The sequence below is a fragment of the Polistes dominula genome, unplaced genomic scaffold (genome assembly GCF_049000335.1).
Source record: "Polistes dominula isolate Pdom_NZ unplaced genomic scaffold, Pdom_raw_medaka scaffold_35, whole genome shotgun sequence".
Taxonomy (NCBI): domain Eukaryota; kingdom Metazoa; phylum Arthropoda; class Insecta; order Hymenoptera; family Vespidae; genus Polistes; species Polistes dominula.
In genome coordinates, this window is record NW_028300968.1 from 3,244,291 (window position 1) to 3,270,241 (window position 25,951).

The window sequence follows — 25,951 nt, forward strand, 5'->3', positions numbered from 1 at the left end:
TGAGGAGGAGAGTCGTTCGTGAAAGGATCGATCGATCCCCAATCGGGAATTTGATTAATTTTATCATTAATATAAATAAACCATTTTTTTTTCTTTTCTATTCCTCAATTCCCTTGTTCCCGTGCGTGCATTTACGAAAGGATCCTAACGACTCGAACGATAAAAGTGAATTAGATTTAGGTGACTTGGGTTGGGGGTAAAAAAAAAAATGATGAAAAATTAAACGTAAAAGAAGAAGAACAAAAATTATGATAAATTCCGATAGGATGGGAAAAAAGGAATCTAAAGGAAATAATAATAATAATAATAATAGTAATAACAATAATAATAATAATAATAATACGTGGCGCTGGCATCGTACTCGGCAATCTGAAAAGCAGCAGCAGCAGCAGCCGCCGGGTGGGTTGATGACGGTGACGGTGGTGACGGTGGTGGTACTGGTCGTGGTGGTGGTGGTGGTGGTGGTGGTGGTGTACGATGAGAACGACGCTTCTAGTGGCATCAGTCGACGTTCTACGCTCGTCCAACGCGGATCTCGATGGCGTTCGATTTATCGCGAGTTCCTCGATAGCCGCGTGCTCGTGGGGACTTGTCAAACTTAAAAACAACACCACACACCTCTAACAAAATCCCCTTTTTTATTTTTGTTTGTGGTGGTTAACATCGATCATACATATTTACAAAGTTAATTAGTTTGTGTATTGTTATTGTTATTGTTGTTGTTGTTGTTGTTGTTGTTGTTGTTGTCAGGAGTTATTAATAACGCGATGCATGACGAGTTTGGTATATCGAAATTCTACTCTAGCGGTTTCTACCGCGCGGATTATTGGACGAGCGACGCGCGCACGTAAAAAGGACTCCTGCCGCGTCCCTCCAATACACACACAAAGAAAGAGAGATAAAGAAGAAAGTGTAGTGTCCTTTAAAAACGACAATCATCGTCAGAATGGAACCCGCCAAAGACCGTTTGGCGTCTCGTTATTGTGGATATCGTTTAGCTGTCGAAATATATGAAAAGAGTTTGGTCAGAGCAGACAGGTCAGCGACTTGGTATCTCGTATCCGCTATTCTGGAAGAATTGGCCGGTCCAACGAGTACAATCAATTGTATGCCAAGTATCACTAGCCCGACAAGTGTGATGAATACTACGACAACGACAACTATGACGACAACTACGTCAACAACTACTACGACAACTAATACAAGTTCAATTATGAATCCCAGTATGCCATTGAGAAGAAAAATCGAGTTATATTTTGCTTGTCCATATTGCGAAGGTACATTATTCGAACCCGTTACTACAAGCTGTGGACATACATTTTGCAGAAATTGCATGGAAACAGGAACAAATTGTCGCGTGTGCGGTCAAAAAATTCTTACTATTGGTCAAACTAACGTGCTAGTGCAAAGACTCGTGGAAAAGTGGTGGCCGCGCGAACTTGAAGCAAGCAAAGCTAGACACGAGGGTGACCTCCTCATAAAGGAGGGTGACCTGACTAAGGCACTGGATAGGTACAACCTTGCCGTTAGATTAGGTGAGTACTTTAACTCGTCTAACTTACTTTTATTCTCCCTTTTTATTCTTCTTTGTTCTTTATATTTTTTTCTTTTTTTGGAAAAACCTTTTGCACGTCTAACCCTTTAGCTCGTAACCCTTTTTAATATTACCTTCTTATTACTAACTTCGCGCGCGAATCCGTCAGGAATCAAGAACGTTTCGTAAGGTATAACGCCACGGTTACGTAAAGACCGTTATGAAACGCCAAACTTGGATAACGGTAACGTTTGTAGAAATCGCTTTGTGCGCGAAGATACGTCCAATATATATATAATACGTACGTGTTTTAGTTATGCTTACTATAATCGTTTATTCTTAAGAAAAATAGAATAAGGATAAGCTTGTTAAATTATATTACATTTATTTTCTTTTATTTTTATCGATATATTATACTTTGTTCTTTTCTTTAAAATAAAATACTTTTACGTTTTAGTTTTTAATAAAGTGCTTTAAATACGATTATTTATTATATATATTTGTTTAATTTTAAGTTTATTTTATTTGTGAATTAAATTATTGATTCGTTATTTAAATTTTTTAATCATTGAATTTCCTAAGTAACAAATTAACATTAATTCGAAATAATATTGCATGATTGTCTTTAATTAAGTGATTCTTTAATTAATGTTAGTATAATTTGCTAGAGGTGCAAATATTGTTAAAAGTGACACGTGCTTTTTTCTTTGTCCATGTGGATATGACAAATCGACGAATATGACGCGGATAACTCGACTGGTTTCGAATTCTTTCGTTTCTACTTCGAAGTATCATTTTTCAATAAATTTCACATTACAGGAATAGGTTTGTTAATTCAAGAAGAGAATGTTGCATTCGTGCAACGGAAACAAAACTAAAAAAATAAATAAATAAACGTTGATAGTATTATTGTTACTCGTAAAACGCCGCTTTTTCATTACCCTGGCGGCCTCTGGTTGACGACCTCGTCGCGAATAAATGACGCAAAACTTCTTCTTCTTCTTCTTCTTCTTCTTCTTCTGCTTCTTCTTCTTCTTCTTCTACTTCTTCTCCTTTGTTCGAATTCCCAGACATTGAAATATCTCGACAGCTTTATAAAAAAAAGAGAAATAAAAAAAATAATCCAGACGATACGATGACCAATCGAAACGGGAACGAATCAAATCAAGTATAATTAATCATTTTTGTTGAATAAATTTTAAATAAAATAATTTTCTTTTTAAGCAAATCATGAGAATGAGAATTAACTCTTTGAATGATGAATATTTTTACCTAAAAAAATGTTTTGTAAGAACGTAATAATTTATTATTAATGCAGATATTATAAAAATATCGATAAAAAGTGTGATTCAGTTAGAACAAATCATAGTTTAAAAAGAAATTATTCGATGCAACGAATTTAATTAAAAGATTTGAGAATGATAGAAATATAAGAGAAAAATAAGGTCAAGTAAGAAACTTTGTAAAATTATTCATCGATTCGTTTAGCTTCGAGTTATTATCGTAATTTATATTGTATTAAATAAAATGTAAAAAGATGGGTTGAGAAAGAGAGAGAGAGAGAGAGAGAGATTAGTTAAATTATTGACGAAAGACTCAGTTCTTGGTAAGGATAATGGACGGATTATCGTAGAAGTCAATCCATCTTTGTGCTTGCCGTATAAATAGGGGCCGTGAACGATTATCAGGTTTATATCTGGACTTGCATCAGTGCGTCGACCTATCTCTCGACTGCTGCGCTCGCGTACTCTCGACCATTTCGAAATATATATATATATATATAGTCTTTTTATAAACTTCTACGCCATTTTTGTCGAAAATCCAATAGATTCGTAATTGGAAACTTCTTTTTTTTTTTTCTTAGCTTAAATTAAATAATTTACGATCAACTTACTGCACAACATTTTAATTTTCTCCTAGTATGAAAAAAAAATATATATCATTTGAACGCTTTAAGTCCTATGGACGCATATACGCGTTTGTCAATATTAATTTAAAATAATATGTTATGTTCGTTTGAGTATTTATCATATTTTTGTCATATGAAAATTTAAATTACTTTAATTATTATTATATAATAAATGTAATTAATATAAATATAATTATATTAATTATTACTTTTATATATAATTAATTTTTTAATATTATTTACATATATATTTATAAAAATAATAATAATTATTATTATTTTAAATTATTTAAAAATATTAATATAATAATATTAGAATAATAAAATAATAATTATATATATTAAATATAATTTATTATTAGAATCTTGTTAATTAATTTACACCGTACAATAAATAAATAAATTTGAACAGAGGTGGGAAATATAATAACGTGTTTGAAATAACGCTAGATAAAATAAGAAGATATCGAACTAAAAAGGGATGAGATTACGTTAGAAAAGGAAAAACAAGGAATAAGGCTAACCAAGCCTACTCTACACGACTATACGAAGAAGAAGAAGACGAAGACGAAGACGATAAGTTCACGGCCAGTCTGAGACGACGGTGGGTTGATTATATAACGCTTCGAAAGAGGCTCGAACGAACGCGTCGGCAAGAACGAACTATTCCGAAGGCATAGTTGTGAGTTCCAACCATCGTTGAGAGTCACGGTGGATGCACTCGGGAGACAAAGAACTCAAACTCGTCGAGTGAGAGTGCATCGTACCTGGCTACTTACGATTCTATCCTTCTCTTTCTTTCTTTCTTTCTTTCTTTAACATCAATCTCATCTTTTCTATCAACTATTTTACGTTTGTTAGTATTGACTTACACACACGCATACGTGTATGTACGTGACGTTAAGCACGTTACGAGTAAACACAATGTTTTCTAAGTAAAACTTGAAGATAAAAAACAGGAAAATTCATGGATTTATTGGTCAGAGTTAAATCCTTCGAGTTTGATGACAAATACAATCATCGGAGGACGTTTGCCTGATTCGAGGACGATTAGTCATCGTACCAAATCGTTTTATCACATGTTTCTATTTTTTATTTTTTTCTTAGAAACTAATTTGTTTCTACTTGCGATATCAATATGTTGAATTCCATTTAAGTTCCATATGTTTTACCTTAGATGCCACGTTTGTTGTTTAAATGTATATTTAATCAATCTATATCATCTATCAAACATTATCTAAATTATCTGTAATTATCTTTATTCTTAAAACTCTTATATAAATTCTTTATTAATTAGTTTACCCCATAAAATAAAATTAAATAAAATAACGTAGCTTACAGGTGACCCAAATTGTATTAAAAACGTGTTTACCTTTTCGTATTAATTTCCAATAATTATTCTTATATAAAACATCCCTTCTTCGTGATTTATATTCCCTTCACGTAAATTGGCAGGATTGCTTCTCCTGGAATAAAAACAAAAAACAGAAAAAATCTTGTTCCGTTTCCTTCTTTCGTGCGAATTCGATGTTAGGTTGATGGAACTCTGCCAAATACTGGATATCTCTTATCGGTCCTCCGATACACTGTTGCTCCTTCTCGTGAAAATCCCGCGGGTGAGGTCGAATCAAACCAGGGAGTAGAACGTGCCCGCGAATTCTAAAGAGCCCAGCCTAGCGCATTTCGGAGGTCAAGGACGTGACAGTAACACGTTCAAATGATTCTTGAAGTAAGCAACCGACCTGACATTTTGCTACGAGAACGAAACTCGGTTTGATTTAAAACCCTTTGAGTAGTGTATACTTTTAACTTAAGTGTTTTTTAGGGACTAGGAATTAGTGATTGATATTATTAATCAGACAGATTCTAATAATAAAATTATATTTAATAATTATAATTTTTATTTGACTTAAAGATGATCTTCTTCTTTTACTTTTTTATTAAATCTCGATGTCGTACTACTCGTACGTTTCGAGGTACGCGAAAGTGTGTCAAGGTGTTTCATGGAAATAAAATCACAAAATTCAATACGATGTGTTCCAAATAAAAATACCTCCAAAACGTTTGGCAAGTTTTACTATTGTCCTTGCGTAATAATAAAAAAATACATAAAAATTGGGTCATATAATTATTTTAATTATGTTGTTGTTTTTTTTTTGTCTAATTAAAATCTGAAGTAATCATTGAAACGAATGATCTCGTATTTTTTCGTATTGATTGGCAAAACAAATGAGACAATGATACACGTTTGAAATCATTTTCCAATTCGAATACTTGCCACTCATCCTCCCCTTGTCTCTTTTTCTTCTTTTCTACTCTCGTAACAGTAAAGATAGAGATAAATACAATCCGACTTTGTTGAGTTCCGCGGGTAAAAGTGGGTCATGTCCTCGATCCTTCTGCGATCGTACCCCATTCATCGCTTGGAATTTTTCTTTCTCGTAATGACACCTTTTACGAACACACGAGTTACTTACGTGATTCTAACTATTGATTTTTGGAATTTCATTTTGTTACACTTTTTTCAATGTAATTGCTACCTCCAATTATAAACTCATGAAATAGATTTGTTTTAATCATTCGTAATAATAATTTTATTCATTTGATATTATAAATGCATAAAACCACTTAGAGATTACATAATTATCTTGAACGAAATTAATTCGACGTAGTATGCGCGATTTGTGTCAAGGTGAGGGAGCCACGTTTTATGTTTCTTTCGTTCTCCTAGCTACGAAATGCAATATTTTCGTAATAAAAAAAAAAAGAAGAGAAAGAACAAACTCGCGACACGATTTTTTTTGCTAACGACACATCACAAACTACCTTGTTAAATAATCCTTGACTGAAGTTTCATTTAAAATTTGTTTACCATAGAACACAATGATTTCCCCCTAATCGATTAATATACAACTATAACTACAACTATGTTCTTTCGATAGAAGAATATTTTGATAAAACAAAATATAAATAAAATTAAAATAAAAACGAAAAAGAAAAAAAAATGTAACAAGCATCGAAATAATGTATGTTCGTTAGATCAACGTCGTGCCAAATAACATTTGTCGCATATATGCTTGATAGGTATAGATGTACGCATAGTTTCGACATAGCTAAGATTCTAATGTGTGCGCAATACGCAGTGCGAACTATCGCTTCCTTACTGCGGCATAAACTGCGGGAGAAAATTACGGAACCGTAAGAAGGAATATACAACGACGATCCCGTATACTAACCTGGCCTTCGAACAATTTATTTACTTCGTATAATATTTATAAATAGTATATATGTATATATGTGTATGTATACACACATATTTGAATATGTTAAGAAACGATTCGTTTTATACTATGTCATGAGTACAGTAGTAGTAGTAGTTATATTACAAAGTTTTTTTTTTCTTTTCTTTTCTAACCGATCGTAAATCGATATATTATAGTACTTTTAGTTAGCATATTCTTTTACAATCCAGACTAATTCTCTTAGCACGTTTAAAGCAATGACATCATTAGATAGATATTTACATATTAAATATTATAACACCTAACTGATCGATACAATCACCCCACGGGATTGATAAGGTCACCTACTTTATTTTCTATTTTAATGATCAGAATAATTTATGCTTTATAAACTGTTACGTTGTTTACTACACTTTGTTTTCTTTTTTATTTATTATTTTTATATCTAAACGAGAAAATAGATGAATCTAATTAAGGTACTCTTTGTTGTTTTCTAATTTTACATCATCTTCTATACACATCCTACAAGAATTATTCGAGTTCATTGTACGATCTTCCTACAGAGTCTTACGGTCTTCCAATTTCAATGAAACTCCAATCTTATGATTCTCATTCAATCTTTCTTTTGTAAATGTCTAGAATATTGTTTGTAATTCATAATCAATGGTATTATTAAATAATCTTTAACATCGTTGACATTCGATAGAAATGTAAATTTAAAAATCGATGTTGTTTACAACTTTGTTTTCTTATTTTTTTTTTTTTTTTTTTTTTTTTACATAAAAAGACACACACCTTAAAAATCATAGGACAGTTTCAAACAAAACTAGTTGCAATTGAGTTCATTGAATTATCATATCATACTCGATGAATAACGCATTACATTATAGTAGTTGTATTATAATTGATCATTTGAAACGGACGATGTTATAATTTTGATATAGTAGAAACGAAATGTGAAATTCATCTTGCGGAAACGGTTGCGAATTGATCCGAATTTAAATAGGTTTCTCTCGCAACGTCGTATGTCGCCCACTCTATCTTTCTCTCTCTCTTTCATGTCGTTGCCGTTACGACCTAAAGAAAATTACGTAAGGTGCTCGTTGATTCGTGCTTTGAGTCTTACTCATTCGCCGACTAGCAATTGCGTACATCAATAATCGTGATTCATAGTTTAATCCAGAGGTTACGATTCACTGTTTTATTAACGAAACGTTACGAATAAAATAATAACGCAACAAAGAAAAGAATCAATCAAAGAGAAAGATTGTTGTAATAAAATAAAATGAAAAGGATGACAAACAAAATACAAGAAAATGAAAATGAACCGATAAGAATTTTTGATCATTTTGATCATCTTTTAACTTTCTACACCGTCGAATTCTATTCTCAATGAAAACAAAACAAAAAAAATATATCAACAGAAGTTGTTACGTTGTCTAAAAAAGGTAAATCCGAAGAAAAGTGGTACGTCGAGCTTTTGCCAAATTCGGTGCTCCTGTTTTGGTTCGGGTTGCTGACTGCTGTTGGTAAAACCGGTGGTTAGTACGTTTTTCAAGACCATTTAACTTCTTTTTCTCGTTTGTTTTTTTCTAAACTCGCTTTAACATCTAATGTAAAGAAAAAAACAACAAATTAACGTAAGAGTAACCTCCTTTTATTACTTTTTAGTGAAATGATCTAACAGAGCGAGAAAAGTTACGACATATTATCGAGATATTACCTCACAATCGAGTACTCGTTTTTTTTTTCATTACGCGATTACTAGATTCCTTCTGATCGATCAGAGTACTACTCCCTTTTATGTATAAACTTCTATTTCAAAAAGTTTCTTAACATTTTCGAATGAAATGATGTGTTCAACACATATTTGCCAGAAGATCATTATTTACTACATTTTTTTTTTTTTTCAATAATTATTTATCGATCTTTCCTTAGATTCGTTAAAAAAACAACTTCGATATTCCTTTTAAAGGATAAATTCAATCTTACGAGATTCTATTTTAGTTTTATATTTATCCTGAATCGTTACCTAATTAGTTGTTACCTAATTTAGTTAGCTAATAGATAATATATATGTGTCATCTCCTATTTTTTCCTATTCGAGTAGCCACAAATTTTGGAGGATTTCTATGGAAAACTAATATAAGTGTTCTATTTGGACCGGTGACGAGGAGTTGGTAGCTTTACGTAATCTACAATAAATACAGAAACGATCGATATCTCGAAGTGGCATCCAGCAACGGAGTCCAAGCGTCACGACCTTCTCTTCTTCTTCTTCATCATTCTCTCTTTCTCTTTTTTCACGTTACTCTCTCCTTTGAATTCTCGAAAATTTTCAATTCGACTATCGATTCAAGCTTATTGAATTACGTGTACGAATGTAGCACAACATCCTTTATCGCAAAAGTATCGATGATACATTTTTCACGTATTTTTACGTAAATATGTGTGTGTGATGTGTGTGTGTGTGTCTCTTCTTGTTTGTTTTCTTTGTATCTCCTACCAAATTACGAGTGCTCACATCTTATCGACGTGAGAACGAACGTGCCCGAGCTCGCGCGCGCGCGCGTGTGCTTCATACTTACGTAACCTTTCTCTTCGTTAAAATACTTAATACAGCTCGATGTTTCATTCTATTCGGGAAATAGAATCTCTACGCAACGTAATCTCCCACTATTTCATTTTCTCCTTATGCAAAACTTTCGACTAACTACCGGCTACTACTTGTGTTTTCTACAACATCATTTCTATCATACATATAACCAATTATGTTGGTTTTATCTTAAATTCAATAAAATTCCCCGTTTCAGTATAATACTATAAATATTCTTCTCAAATTTTTTTTCAATCGATGAATTAAATTTTTAATCATCGAATTAAATAAAATGTAATTTTGTTACTTTGTTCATAAGTTCAAAGTAGACAGAAAGTTTCGATGTTATATTTAAAATTAAATACATCTTTTGGTGACTTTTTATCTAGGTTGATTTTGTAGTTTAACTATGGCTCGTAGTTTATACCAACTAAACAAAATCTAGCACGATAAGTTTAAAGAGAAACAGTAATTGATTTTCCCTTTTCTTTTTTTTTCAAATTACCATCGAACTTTTGACCCAATTGAAAACTTTTGACCTGCATTATATCGATCGTGAAAACGAAGCTTTTTCCCCCACTCGAACTTTTTTTAAACAAGGTACTTTATTTTATTCTAGATAAACGAAATAAAATCCTTAGAAAATAAGTAAGAAAAAAAGAGAGATGGAATAAAGAAAAAATCAATGGGAAAGTGTGAAACGTATAAAACTTGAATATTTCCGATGATAATTTGGCGGGAAACGCCCAATGTACGGCACGTCCACGATATATGTATGTACGTACGTATGTACATGTGTATGTATGTATATCATGGCCGGTCGATACACGGCGGTCCAGTTACGTAAAAGGAAATAATAAGAGAGACCCGGGGAGACATATTTGTCGAGATAAGATAAGAAACGATCGCGGTCACGTGCTCGTCGTACTGTCAAACTCCTCTGTTATGTAAACTTTGAGCTCTCCTGGCGATTCGCCATTTGCTGTCTTCATAGTCGTCGTAGTCACCGTAACACCGAAGATCCACCACCATCGGAGAAATCTTCGATGTTATTTTCGGTGTTACGTGCCACCAAATACTCCCATGATACAACCTTTTTAACATTTTCATCAAGAAAAATACAAAAAAAAACACCTATGATGATTACCAGCTACTTACGAACGAAATTTAAAAAGGTGTGGGCGAGGAGAGGGGTGTTAGGGAATTTTTGAAATTCTAAATTCAATTTTTTCTTGACAACATTTATGATTTCAAGTAGACGAGTACGTTTTTGATTGTGTGCGAATTTAGCGATGAAATCAAAAATGATTCATTACGTTTGTTTAAAGTGATATTATTTTTAAAACTATAACATAGAACTGTTTCTTATACTTTACATATATGTATTTTTATGTTGTCTGATGTGGTGTGAGTGCATGTACGCGTATATAAATTCATAAATATAAGAGTACACAAGTATACATGAGTTCCGGTTTGTTCTACGAATAAGGCGTGCGTTACGCAACACAACACAACACACAAAGACGCTTTCCTTTGTTCGTAATATTAATGAGTGCGTAACGACGGTTATTCGGTTTCGACGAACATACATACACATATACAAGCCTACGCTTGTCCGCCGCAACATCCGACTCTGATGGATAACATTTTCTTCTTATCGTTAACGTGACCGGACGGAAAAAATATTGTCCCTCCACCTCCTTGTTAACCATAACGCCCATCATCTACCGAGTAGTTGTTATTTTTAGTTCATTGTCCTAATTAAAAAGTTTGTTCATAATTTCAATTCGATGGCCAGTTGCTTGCTAGCTAACTAGCTGTTTCATTTTTATTTTTTGCATTTTTCTTTTTAAATAAAATCAAAAAATATTATAAAGTACACAAACGTCAGAGATTTTTTCTAAAATTTATCCATCAACAAAGTATCCTAGGTTATTAGGATTTTATTATATATTTACTTCATTACAGGTGTGATAATTAAACAAGTAAATAATCCAACTTTAATTGTTTCTATTTGTTTTTAATATCTTTGCTATGAAAAATCAAAGATTAAATTTGCAACATTGTCAAAGATAAAATATAAACTGGTCGAGAACTTGATAATATTTAATTCGTGAATGTAATTTTTAAAGTAAAAGAAAGAAATCACATGAGAAAAGTAAAGGAAAGAAAGAATATAAAAGACTTCATTCATATATTCTCGTTGCTCGTAGTTTCTCTGTTAAATATCTCAAGGAATATGGAGAAATTGAAGTCGTAAATACGGCGCATTTGTAAACGTGGTGTTATTACACGAAAAGGAGCACCGCGTTATGTATTCCTCTACGTTAAATTCGGGAACGACGAGATTAAACCTAACCGATGCGTAGCAGCTCCTTTCCTCGTTGCCAACTCTGCGTTCTGAGAAAGTAAACATTAGGCTTCTACTGTTACTGGTTGCTACTGTAACTGTAACTGCAACTGCAACTGCAATTGCTTCCTCACCCGAACACTTTTCACGATCCCTCTCTTTTTTCCCCACACCCTTCACCACTACTTTCCTTGAAAACTCTGACTAATAAATTACGAAATCATTTTGCTTTACGTATTAATAAAAAAAAAAGAAAAGAACTGTACATATATATGTATCAACGTAAATTGTGCATTCACCTAAGCGAGAAAGATAACGAAAAAAAGAAGATACGATTACGTGTACTGAAAAAAAAAACGAGAAAGGTAAGAGTAAAAAAAAAAAAACATCAGCATACAACCTAGTCCGATGTTAATTATTCATTAGAAAAGATAGTAAAAGAAAAGCAAACGGAAACGTCGTGAATACCATTACGAAGAGAACGAAATAACGTACGTAGCGATCTCTAATTTAATCTAACTTCGTTAAATTGCCGTCGTGTTATGAACGTTATATACATTTGTATGTGTGTATAGATTCACATATATACATAAGCATAATAAAATCCGTCGTACGCCACGTAACGAGGATCTTCGTTCGTTTTAATAATGATCGAAAATTCTTCAAATCACTTCGAATGATTTTTTCATCCACTCACACAATGAAAAATAATCGAAAAAAAATCAAAATCAAAAAGATACGATAAATTTTTCGAATTTAACCAATGTAAGGAACAAAAAAATACTTCGTTGTATAAATTCAGCCATGTTATTGTTGGAAGAAAGAAGAAGAAGTAAAAGAAGAAGAAGAAGAAGAAGAAGTAAAAGAAGAAGAAGAAGTAAAGGAAATCGATGTTAGGCGTTTTTATCGTCCACGTGGTGTGTCATAAACGAGTTTAACGAATAGGGCAGGTCGTATTTACTTCGTAGCGTCTTCCCCGAGCCGAATCTATCTACTGGTTAGAGATCGGCCGACCGATTACGTAACGATAGATTTATATAAATGGTTACGTTGACACTAGATCCCCGGCCGTAGCCGCCTCGGCCATAGTTATATTATCTAACGTGGTGCCGCCCCTTTACGATGATCCCCGGGTACATCAACATCTTCCTCTATATGTCTATGTATATACTATTTTTTTTATTTTTACTTGTACTATCAAAGTAGTTCTAACGAACTCCTCGTACAATCAAATCTCATCAATTATTGTCTTTTTCGTTGCACGTAAAATTGCATTATCATAACACGAGTTGTTTGATTTTTCATTTCTTCCCTTTTAATTTTCTTATCAATGGTTTAACATTTTATTTCAATTATAGTTTTTGTATGTAATTTATTTCTTTTTTCTTCAATATTTCAATATATAATTTTATAGAATGTTAATACAAATTTTAATTTGATTTTATTGAACTCATTAGTACAACATTCGTTCTACTCGTTTAACATTTTATTTCAATTATAGTTTTAGTATGTAATTTATTTTTTTCCCCCTTTAATATTTTAGATATAATTTTATAAAATGTTATTTATTTTTTGTAAAATGTTATTACAAATTTTAATTTGATTTTATTGAACTCATTAATACAATATTCGTTCTACTCGTTTAACATTTTATTCCAATTATATTTTTTGTTCATAATTTATTATGTTTTCCTTCAATATAGAGCGTTATTTATGATTTTATTTTACTGAACTTATTAATACAAAATTTATTAAATTTAAATCTTATTTTATCAAACTATAGTTAACATTAATCGATAAGATTCTTTTTATAATTACACGTATATTTAATATTATCCCTTTCCACTAGGTAGATTAAATCTTACGTATTCCTCTAATTATTTAATGAAATCATATAAGAAAATCATAAAACAGAATTCATAGAAATTGTTAGGAAAATCCATAGACGTAATCTCATTTAAGATAAGTTTTTGTTGATTCGTAAGGTAATAAGAGTACAGTACACCTAGCATACGTATTCAATAATGGGAGAGAGAGAGAAAGAAAGAAAGAAATTGTGAAATGTATTTCTATAAGATCAACCATCAAATATGGTTGACCCTATCAGAAATTTTGACCCCATCGTTGGTTATTCCTCCAGTATAAGATACTTTCTCGGCGTGCGCGCGAACGTGTTGCGCGAACTCACTCACTTACGCACGCAGGGCTGACGTTTCTGTCAATTACATAATAAAAAGCGTTATGTAAGGACGAGAGAGAGAGAGAGAGAGAGAGAGAGAGAGAGAGAGAGAAAGAAAGAGAACCAACGCGTAGCATAAATGTGGCCAGAACACTGTACACCCCTACTCGATTTCTGACTGTTCAAACGAAATTAATCATCATCTGATAACGTTTGAATCCTTTATCGAAGTCAGACAAATCGCAACAAAAACTCATACTAATGCAAAGTGTTAAGATGATATAGAATGAATATATATGCTTTGAGAAATCGTATTTCGTCGTTACGATTTTATTATCGTTGTTCATTCACGCGTTAGTTACGTATTTCGATGACATAAGCGCCTAATGGTGATGACTCGGCTTAGCGATAAATCCAATAAATTATTTCATGGAATTAGGGGAAAGAAAAATATGTAATTTCTACTTGGGGTGGGGGTTATATGATATTTCCTTTTAATCCTGGTATAGAATTCTGTTTCTTTTCACTTTACATTAATCATTATTTATTGATGCAACATTATATTTCATATTTATTATAAATAATATATTATCAAATCAATATTATATTATTTTATATTCACATTAACAACTGTACAATATATGCGTTTATTGTACTTAAAGGTTTAAAAATACTTTGCATTTATTTTCTATTTTATTTTGTAATATCATCACCTCGATTTTAATCCTGGTATAAACTTTTGTTTCTTTTCACTTTGCATTATTTATTATTTTTTGATGCAATATTATATTTATATTTATTATAAATAATATCAAATCAATATTGTATTATTTTATTTTAAGATTAACAACTGTACAATATATGCGTTTTTTTTTTGCATTGAAAAGATTAAATATTCGTTTATTTTTATTTTGTAATATCATCATCTCGAATGAAAATTACTTCGATTTCTTTTTAATATTAAAGCAAGCTGTTCATAGATCGGTATCGGGAGTGAGGTATAATAAAAGAGGTTACACCTGAAGTGGTACACGGTTGTCGAGGACGAAAGAAGAATAGGTCAGAGTCGGTCAGGAAATTCGATCGAACGGAAGTATTGTCGAGAAGGTACTTGACCGTGAAAAGTGCTTTAACTTCTATACGTGTATATACATGGAAAGCAACCAACAGCCAACTCGATCGAGTACTACCGATATATATGTATAATTCTGTTTAATACGCCCATTGAGAACAAATCCAAGTATCGTCGATATACATAATCCTACTAAAGAGAAAAATTCAAATCGTTTTTTTTACTTGGAAGACTGCATATCTCGTTTCCGTTCTTAAGAATCATATAATATCTCTCTTGACTGCAAAGTATTTCTATGGTATCTTTCAAACGGTACATTTACAACTGTAAACGTCGTTTAGAAACAAATCGTAGAAGGCGTATTACAGCTTGGTATTCGTTCAAGCATGAAAAGCAGAATAAATAAATGATTGATATTTATTACCGTGAAAAATCGAAATTGAAAAATGTCAGGATTCATATAATTTCCATACACAATGATTTCCATGATTACATTTCAACTAATCGAATCTTGAATATTCTTTTCTTCACCATTTCTTAACGATTACACGTATCGTATGACTTACAAAGCCGATTACACAGGTAGACACAGTGTCAACGATCGCATACAACTTAAATTTAATTGTTCAAGGTTTACAAAATTATTATCTTTCAAAAAACAAATTACATTCTATTCAATCAAATTTTTTATTAAAGTTAGAAACGTTGGTAAAATTTTTAACTCGATGCAACGAACAAGGTAGGAAAAATAAATGTTTGAATATTTGTTTAAAACAAATGTCTACATTTTGATTTATAACGTAATTTTTATTTTTTTTTATTTTTTTTTATTTTTTTCAAGAAGGATAAGAAAAAAAAAGAAAAGTTCGATCGAAGAATTGCTATGACATAACAAATAGACATACGAATGTAACACGGTATAATTTACATAACATTTTTAACGTCCTTCTCCCCTCCCATTCTCCTTCACCCATTCCCAAATGTTTCGTTACATAATTTATTTTTATAATGAAAGAAAGAAAGAAGGAGAAAAAAAATTAATGTGAATAATGAACGGCTAAACAACAACTGTAAGATTTAATCTCGTAATTAAAATTGTGTAAAAATGTTTCGTAAGAAAAGACGAGTCAAAGAGTTTTTGTTTTTGCGTTCGTAAACAGAATTATGATAAACTATTCTTATGACCGGTTTCGATTGACAAATAAGATGCGTATTGTTTTAATTAAAATTTGTTTTTGTATTTTGTTTTAATCAAGAAATTAAAAATGTAGACACACACAAAAAATAAAAAGAATGTAATGAAAAATAAACCTTAACAGGGGATACATTTTAGTTTCGATTGATTACTCAGGATGATGCAAAGAACTTCCTACCGGTGGAAATAGTTGCATATTATTTGGCAACCGAAGTAGCGCCGTCAAAGTGACAGTCTTCCTTCTTCTTCTTCTTCTTCTTCTTCTTCTTCTTCTTCTTCTTCTTCTTCTTCTTCTTCTTCTTCTTCTTCTTCTTCTGCTTCTTCTTCTTCTGCTTCTTCTTCTTCTTCTTCTTCTTCTTCTTCTTCTTCTTCTTCTTCTTCTTCTTCTTCTTCTTCTTTTTCTTCTTCTTCTTCTTCTTCTATCCTAGCTACTTTCGGTCTTTGCTTGCCCACGTGTTGGATTCTATCGATCGTTGCCAACAAAAGCAACGAACGAATGAAATACCTTCCCGAATCTACCCGTTGTAATGTTGTAACATAATTGTCATTGCGTATCAATATTAATTATTAATGATTTTAATTATTTCTGTCAAACATTATTTATTTGCTAAATTGAATCATCAATGAACAAATGTCTCAGTTTCAATAATTTGTAACATTTCACTAACATTGCTAAAATATTTGTACTTATAAAATAATGCAAAATATGTAAGATAAAGTGATAAACATTGAAATTAGTATCAAAATATTTTGTTACAAAATTGATAGCTGACAAAAAGGAAGAAATTAGTATAATATATAGTTTAACGATGTATTTTGATGCGTTATGTTTGTTAGAGAGTTTTGATCCCAGTAAAGAGAAAGAGAGAAGCGTCATCCGGGCCGGCGCGGTACGTCGCGTCATGGTTTGAACGAGATGGTGAGGTGAGGTGCGGTGAGGTGCGGTACATACGGACCCAGCACGACAGGCAGCCGGTTACGTAAAGGTCGGTCACCCGGCCACGTTCTTCTCCGTCAGCCAACTTGCTACTACCATAGTTCCACACTGGCTCGCACCCTTAACGGCTTTATTGTCGAGCCAATTTTGTCATAAATCGATACATTTGTCCTATCTTTAAACACACGAGTGTCTATCTTATTCTATCTTATTCTATCTCGTATTGATAGAAATTACTAATCGACATCAATTGATAATAATATTTTCAATCGATTTTATAAATTTATATCGGACGTATACATATGTATATATTTTCATTTCTCATAACCTATAATTAAAATCTCGCAAACGTTATAAATCAAATGGTCAGTATCGGTTATTAGTCACTGCCCCGATTAGCATAGATAATATTTAACTTTAACAAGACTCTTTTTTTCTCTTTCTTTCTTTCTTTTCTTTCAATTACCACCCCTTCCATCTTTTTCCAAACGTTTCAATATTTTTCTTTTTAATTATCTTCACCTAGGATACATACACGGTCTTGTATCTCAATATATATATATTTCTTTTTAGAGTTAATACTATTAAAACATTTTAATTATCGTTTATAAAGAACTGTTAATAATTAAAGAAACAATTAAATGTGATACGTAATAGTTTATGTTCGTTCATTGACCGTTTATTAAAAGGTTTCCTATTGCAACGGTCAAAGAACGTACGGAAAGAAATACTAACCATAAGTTAAAGTAACACGCGATCGTATAGTTAATTTGTTCATTAGAAATATAGTAATAAGTACTTACATTTATATGTTAAAACGATCGATCATCCGGAGAAAACCTTGGCATTCGATCGTAAAACAGAAAACAGTGTAACCAGTAGGTTTATAACTAACATTGCGACAACTATCGATCTTATTTAATTAATTATAACAAACTCGTTTATCGTATTATCCTTTATGCATACTTATCTTTCGTTTTTTTTTTTTGAATTTTTTTTTTTAATATTTTCTTGACAGATAAGGAGAAATATAAATATAACGTTTCTTTCATTCCATTAATTTGATTTACCTTTCAGCATGGGATTTAATTGATACATAGTACGACTCTAAGTTGTCATGAGATATAATTAAAATAAAGATTTTCAAGAGAAGACATTTATACGATTTGCGATAATACGATTTAGCAAAATTATCGATAAGAGAGTAATGTAAATTCGATCGTAATGCCATTAAGATTGAAATTATTTTTTTTTCCTATCTATAAAAATATGTACTCTATCTTATTAGTAATTTACTGATAAATATATAGATATTATTCATAAACATAGTTCGTTACGTATATTTTTTAGAGAAATAGACTATAAATTATTTAATAATTTATATCACTATCGTAATAATTGGTTAAATATGTTTCGATTATATTATAAAATCAGGATCGATTTAATGAAACAAAAATATGCTACTTAAATCTGTCCAGATCTCATCTTCTTCTTCTTCTTCTTCTTCTTTAAAGAAAGAAACAGTCAAGGTTGTTTTACAAAAGAAAGGATCGATTCAAAACGATATATCAACATACGTTCTATGTGTTGTCTTGTTGTAGTTTAAAATGAGCTACCACCTTATATAAGTTCGTTTCTCCTAATCTTTATATCGAGATCGTTTATTAAAATCGAGTACCGAGAATAAAACATATATGTTTAATAAAAAAACAAAGAACACAAAAATATGTTATATAAAAAACAAAATTCTTTATCTTATCGTACATTGATAATAATAATTTTACGAACGGTTTGGATTAATTATATATGTATCTCGTACATTTTTTGGTTTCATTTCATTTCTTATTACTAAAATACATTCGTATAAATTAAAATATGAAAAATTTCACAAACCATAAAATAATCGAACGTTTGATTCATTCTTGCAATTGGCATGAGTCTATATATATATGTGTTGTCATAGCGCGTGCCGGAAATTCATTCTCCACCAACATATAAAAAGAGTTTCTCGCGACGAAGGCAATGACATTGCTCACAATGCCAGGATGCACTCCCGACGTTTGCACCCGTCGTCTACCTCCGCCAGTTCCCCCCTTGTTCCCCCCTCTCGACCACTCGACGTCACGCTCTCCTCGTCAAATCGGCTCTTCACGGTCCACGCTTTTGAACTGCACACGCCTCTCTTCTCTTTTCTCTTCTCCTTCCTTTCTTCTCACCCCTCGTAACACACCACCCTCTCTAAATGATTTTCTTCATGACCAGCAAGAATTGCATTCACGAATTTACAAAACAAATATCATTTGTCATGTCACGATTTATTGAAAATTAATTTAATTTATTTCTCATTATTTATTTCATTGTTTTTTATTTTTAATATCATTCGTCAAAAAATAATAATAATGATAGGAATATTGAAAAGATTATAAATTAGTAATAGTCATTGTACAAAACTTAAAACGATTATGATGAATTTATTTGGTGAAAGGGATAGGTTTATTAAATAAAATGAAATTCATCCAACGTTGCATGTGCAATTCGTAATACTGTCAAACAAAATTTGATCTCATAAGAAGGCTGCTTATTTATACGATAAAATGATCACGACTTTGGAATGACAGTGACATAATAACGTTCTAGAAAAAAATTCTACGTATTGATCATTCTACACTACGGTATAATTAATAAGCAATTAATAAATGCTAGTAATTTGTTTAATCGAGCATATCCATTTATAGTTGGATATCGGAAAGCGTGAAAAGAGATATTAATCTCCAACTCTTCTTTTTTATTTTTTATCTCTTCTTTGATTTATGCTAGAAAACGAACATGTATTTTTCATTAATTGGGTCAAAACTATTAGTAATTATTTTGTGGAAAGAAACAGAAAAAAAAAGAAATATTGAAAAAACACGAATTAATATTATTCAAATGTATTCATATTCATATTGACTGGAAGTAATGTTTATAAAAATAAAAATATTGATTTATACAGTGAAATTGATAATCGTGCGATTAGATTAATACAGTAATAACCATTTTTGTCCTGTTACGGTAATTAACAGGTTTAATTGAGTAAACATTTTGACCAATCTACGAGTGAATGTATTTTAACAGTTATATCGAATCAAAAAAAACATATCAACTCTTGAATATCATGTAACATCGAATTAAATTATGAGAGAGACGAAAATTTGTTATTTAACAATTTGTATACACCTCCCCTTATCCCTCAATTATTTGATTTGTTGGAAGACAAATGGTAGATGAAGAAGAAAACTTTAATTGTAGGAACAAATTAATATTCTCCACCAGTTTCTATGAAGTTTATTTTGTTTTCTTTTGTTTCAGTGCCAAACAGCCCACTCCATCTTAGCAACAGGGCCCACGTTTTGCTTTTGTTAAAGAGGCCACAAGCTTCTCTCACGGATGCCGATCAGGCAGTTAGGCTCAGGCCTGACTGGGGCAAGGTGAGTTTACCTTAATAAAGTAGAACCAAATTGTCCTCTATTTCTAACGATGAATTTGATCGATAGGGTCATTACAGAAGAGGGGTTGCGTTATCAGCATTGGGTAGATACGAGGAAGCCTTTTTCGCCCTTTGCATTAGCGTTGCCATCGACAAGAATCCTCAAGTAGTACGACACGAATTAACCAGGGTAGGTAAATAGAAATTTTCTTTTGTAGTTTTACTTTTCTATGAACAAGTAATGTCAAAAGCGTAAGAGCTAAGTAAACGAAGTAAATAATACGAGGTTTTTTTTTATGAAAAACAAAGAACATAAAAGAGGGTTTCTCCCTTTTCCTCTTGTAGTCCTTTTGTTAGCAATTTAACGATTCGTTGTAGGTACGACAGTCGTTAGGTGAGTCAGCCACTCGTATCAACTCTCTCCCCTACGTTGTTTCCTCCCTAAACTAACTCTTAACTCTAATCTCTGTATTTTTTTCTTCTATTTTTCTTCCAAGTAAAGTAGAATCGTTTCATTTGAATTTTTCAATTCAGCTTAAATAAAACACAATTCCTTTTTTTTTTTTTTTTTTTAAATCAATGCAGCCTACGTGTTTTCTACAATGTTTAAATCATTCTTTAAACAATAGTATTCTGTTAATAAGGTTGAAACCTTTCACGTAATTGTTTTCTAACAGATGGAAAATATAAATCATACATTTTTTATATTATTTTTCTAGGTGTTGCATAAAATGTTATTGGCTGATTTGCGTCGACAAAGTGTCATTCAATCTCGAACACCGTACAATTTAATAGAAGGTGTGTCCCGTACGAGAAGCCGTCACCAATTAACAAATCCCAAGCGTAATCGACGTGCCGCGTTTAATAGTTCGGATTGCGAGGACGATAGTAGTGGTGGCGAAGAGGAATTCACACAGGTATGTATGTCCGTTTCTCATTTATCTTTTCTCATTACATCTATCCTTTCATTCCTTCTATTTTTTTTCTTCTGTTAATCGATTACGGTACTAACTAAAACAAAGACATTTCACTTCATTTCATTTGGTGCATATGTAATTTTGTTTTTTCTTTTGTTTTTAACCTTCGTACAGTTCAACGAACTTTCGATAGGCTTATGACCTACGACGCATTTTAATGAAAATATAATTAAAAACGTTTTGTTTTTCTTTTTTTTTAATTGAACGATTTAAACTTATTGCATGGATTACGTAAATATCATCGTTATCGTGATTAATATCGTGGCCGTGATAAAAGGTGACGAATAATCAGTAATCGTTTCACCGTTTCTAATTATAAACGTGATACTCAACTGAACGAGTCATTATATATATAGATTCCCTCTCTACGTGACCGTTTATCATTATCGTATTTTTAAAGACAATAAAATTACGAATATCCCTTCCCACCCACCAAATGTGTGTTATTGTAAATCACATCTATTATTCTAAGTCGTTTAAATTAATTACAATTTGAAATCGTATCTCAATTCAACATAGTTTCCTAACTTTTATTATCGCAGACGATTAGTCGAAGACTTCTCTCGAATAATGCTAAACTTCAAACGATCTTGGACCGAGTATCTCAAGATATGGAAAAATTGAAAAGTAAGTGTGATCAATCATGATCATTTAATTACGTGACACCTATTATTTTTAATTGCATTACATTACTCAATTAAGAATCCTTTTCAGGAGTGGAAGCAAGACCTGCTGAAGTTTTATTACCACCATTTGTTGATGGAACGGTCAACGAATTAGATTGTATTTTATGCTGTCGACTACTTTGGAAACCTGTAACAACGCCATGTGGGCACACGTATTGTTGGATGTGTCTTGATAGGTGTTTGGATTATTCTTCAGCTTGTCCCTTGTGTGTCACATCCTTAGCTGACGTAAGTTGTTGTTGAAAATGTTTCATTTAAAAAATCGTCAACATGTTTAACGTAAACTTTGAAAGAAAAATAAAAAACAAGTATTATAAAACATAATCGATTAAATATATTAAATCGTATCTTCGCGTGGTTTGCTTGTTAGTCACGAGCCATTACTCATAGTGCTATGTTTTGTTTTTATTTTTGCAAAGATTAAAGGAAGAATATTAGCTCGGGTTATTTTAATAACGACGATTGCAAACGAAATAAAACGGCTAGAATGCTTTCTAACGTTGCACGGATACCACGTAGATCTTTAACGATCCCCACGTTATTCGTGGTAGTTGCGGTTAACTTTATAAGCTTCCGCGTTTTCAAAATTATTACCAATTGTTTATATCTAACGGTATATTATCAGGTTAATGCTGAACGAAATTTATTCGGTAAGAAGTAACGAATAGCGTGGTTTCCACCAAACTAACTATGCTCGATTATTTTGCGGTAATCTACGAAACATCTTCTTCATCTTCCTTTATTCTTATTTTACAATTCTATTCATTTGATTTATTACGTAATATCAAACATGAAACAAGAGTTATACGGATATTTATATTGTGGGACGTATACGACCCCCGTGTTATTAGAATTCTCGAAATAATTGAAAAAAATTGAATTTAATTTGTTTTCCTTTTACAACAGTACCTAGCGAGTAGTCAAAAAACCGTGACGGATTTCATCGAAAGGGCATTGAAGATCGTTGCACCTGACGAATACGCGGCCAGAGCTGCGAGTCATCGACTCGAGTTGGTTCAAGGTCTCGGTCTTCTGGACAGCGAACAAATCGCAGTATTTATTTGCACCACTGCATTTCCATGCGTCGCGTGTCCGTTGTTCGTCTATGAGCCTAGATATCGATTGATGGTTAGAAGGTGCGTCGAAAGTGGGGTTAAACAATTTGGCATAGCTGCTTGTCTCAACAAAGAATCGAGTGGTGCTAAAAGGTAAGTTGAATATATTCTTCAAAATATTATTTTATTTTCAAAATAATTAAATTATTGATTTATTTTTAGGTACGCGGAATATGGTACGATACTTGAAATACGTGATCGCGTTTTATTGAAGGATGGTTGCAGTATACTAAGTACGTTAGGAAGAAGAAGGTTTCGTGTTTTATCTGGTGGTGAAAGGGACGGATATGACACAGCTCACGTTGAATTTCTAAGGGACACTGTAGTACAAGGAAATCAACTGTTGAATCTATTGGAATTGCACGATAAGGTATAAGCAAGTTAATTTCAAGCGAACAGAATACAGGTAGCCCTCCTACAACACGGCATTTTCTAGAAACCTATCTACCGTGTTACCTGTACTTAAATTCCTATTGATGGATAAATAAAATAAAAAGCTTGATGTCTTCATCACAGGTACGAGCTAAAGGTAGAAGATGGTGGAACACGGTACCGTCTTATCAACAATCAGAAATTCAACGAGTTTTTGGTCGTATGCCCGACACGGAAGAAGATTGGCCGAGATTACCTGACGGTCCTTCCTGGACTTGGTGGTTGTTAGCCATTTTACCGCTTGGACCACAACTTCAAGTTGGTATATTGGGTACTACGAGTTTAGAAAAAAGATTGAGAGCAATAGAAAAGACATTGGATCACATGGAACAAAGGCAACTCACTGTTGCACCAGCACCGTCCGAAGAAACAACGACCTCTTCGAGTATTTGCAGGGACAGAAGGGCCATAACGGAGAGGACGGTTTCACTTTTTCAACAATCCTAGAAATTATTATCTACCTGTCCTATTTTCTTTTTTTATTATACCTATTCTATTCTTTTCACAATGATACTAAACATCTTAACGTTTAAAGGATTAGAAATGAAAGATTCGATTTTCTATAATCGATTTTCGACTGTGGATACATTTTAACATATTCCAAGTATTTCAAATATCTCCAATCACTTCTCTATCTATCTATTTCTTCCTTCCTTACTTACTTACTTACTTACTTACTTACTTACTTACTTACTTACTTACTTCCTTTTTCTATCGCGTCCTTTTAATCAAGTATTTTTAACCGAGTGCTAAGCTCCATTAATGCGGCACTCATTAAACTCACTAAAGTCGGATACCTTATCGATTAAATCAAAATTCTCAGCGATTTCATTAAAAATCAGCGTGACTGATCACATATCCGGTATAAACAAAATTAAATGAAACAATTATTGTTAATTAGAAATCGCTTGAACACATATTCGATAAGGTAAACCGATTTTCATTTCCGCTATTGCAATACGCAAATCTGTTCTTCCAAAATATTATAATTACAAATTTATAATTATAGTATATATATATACATACGTACATACACGAGACAATACACACAAATATACTTACACAAAAAAAAGCAACAGCACACTAAAAACACATTTATGTGTACACTTAAGCGTACGACGACTGATTATGTTTGCCGATGAAGAGCTGATTAATAATTGGGGGTTTCAACGTGTCAAAAAAATGTCTTAAACTCTCTTACATCGTTTCAAGTTTGATAAATGATCGATTAATCAAACCTTTGACCAAAAAGTTACATTGATTAAGTACGTGTAACTATACTTTAACTTACTGCTCTCTCATTCTTGCTATACTTTATTCTATTTCTACTTACTATCTTAACACACACATATGTAAGTGTTATAGGAAACGATATAATACACATCTCTCTATTTCTTGTTCAGCTCTTCGCATAATCAGTCGCATAATCATTGCTCTAACTTTATTCATAATTCCGGCATTAATTTTTTTCCACGTCGGATTATGCGAATTTTAAATCTTGAACTTTAAAGTTAAATGTCATTTGTCTTTTTGTCGTACCTCCTCTCTTCCTTCTTCTACTTAACGACTGGAGGAGAATTTTTTTTTTTTTAAACAAAAAAAGAAAGCCAAAAAAAAAAAAGAAATTAAGAAAGAAAGAAAGAATGAAAGGAAAAAAAAACGGCACGAAAAGTAGACTTTTTTATACTACATACTAAAATAAAATTAATTCCGTCATTCATAAGACTTCTCTCGACCACGACTAGCGTATAGTAATTTATTTTCACGTTACTTTAAAAAAAAAAAATAATAATCATCGATTTAATAGAGGTAGAAAGTCTTTTTTAAACGAGCTAGAAAACGTCATATCAATCATGCAATCAAGTATTTACAGGAAGAATAGATACGTTTTCATTATAAAAAAAAAAGAAATAAAATAAAAGAAAAAAAAGAAGAAGAAGTAGTAGAAGAAAAAAAAAAGAAAAAGAAGTTTTTAACTTCTCTATGATCGTTTGAATAAATATATATATATATATATTGTGAAAATTTTTTCTATCGTGTTAGCACCAAAAAAGATGTCGATAATTTTTTTCCTATCGACGATCGAGAAAATAATCGTCCGCGAATTCGCACTATCCAATATTTTTCCTATTGAAAGTATATAAAAAAAAAAAACGTATGAAAGAAAATTAGAAAAGAAAGAAAAGAAAAAAAAAAGAAATTTTCATCCTTTTTATAATCATTACTGATTATTATAATTATTCTTCTTCTTAATATAATTA

General features: G+C 31.9%; 1 protein-coding gene across 1 annotated transcript; it reads left to right on the forward strand.

The window, feature by feature from the left end:
- The first annotated feature begins 512 nt into the window (after window positions 1-512).
- On the forward strand, window positions 513-25,908 carry LOC107070052 (LON peptidase N-terminal domain and RING finger protein 3). The gene is made up of 9 exons (XM_015327891.2): window positions 513-1,535; window positions 20,363-20,481; window positions 20,548-20,670; window positions 21,200-21,397; window positions 22,000-22,084; window positions 22,172-22,371; window positions 23,050-23,351; window positions 23,421-23,628; window positions 23,775-25,908. Exons 1-9 carry the CDS (start codon window positions 947-949, stop codon window positions 24,135-24,137), a joined length of 2,187 nt encoding a protein of 728 aa, XP_015183377.1. The 5' UTR covers window positions 513-946; the 3' UTR covers window positions 24,138-25,908.
- The last annotated feature ends 43 nt before the right edge of the window (window positions 25,909-25,951 follow it).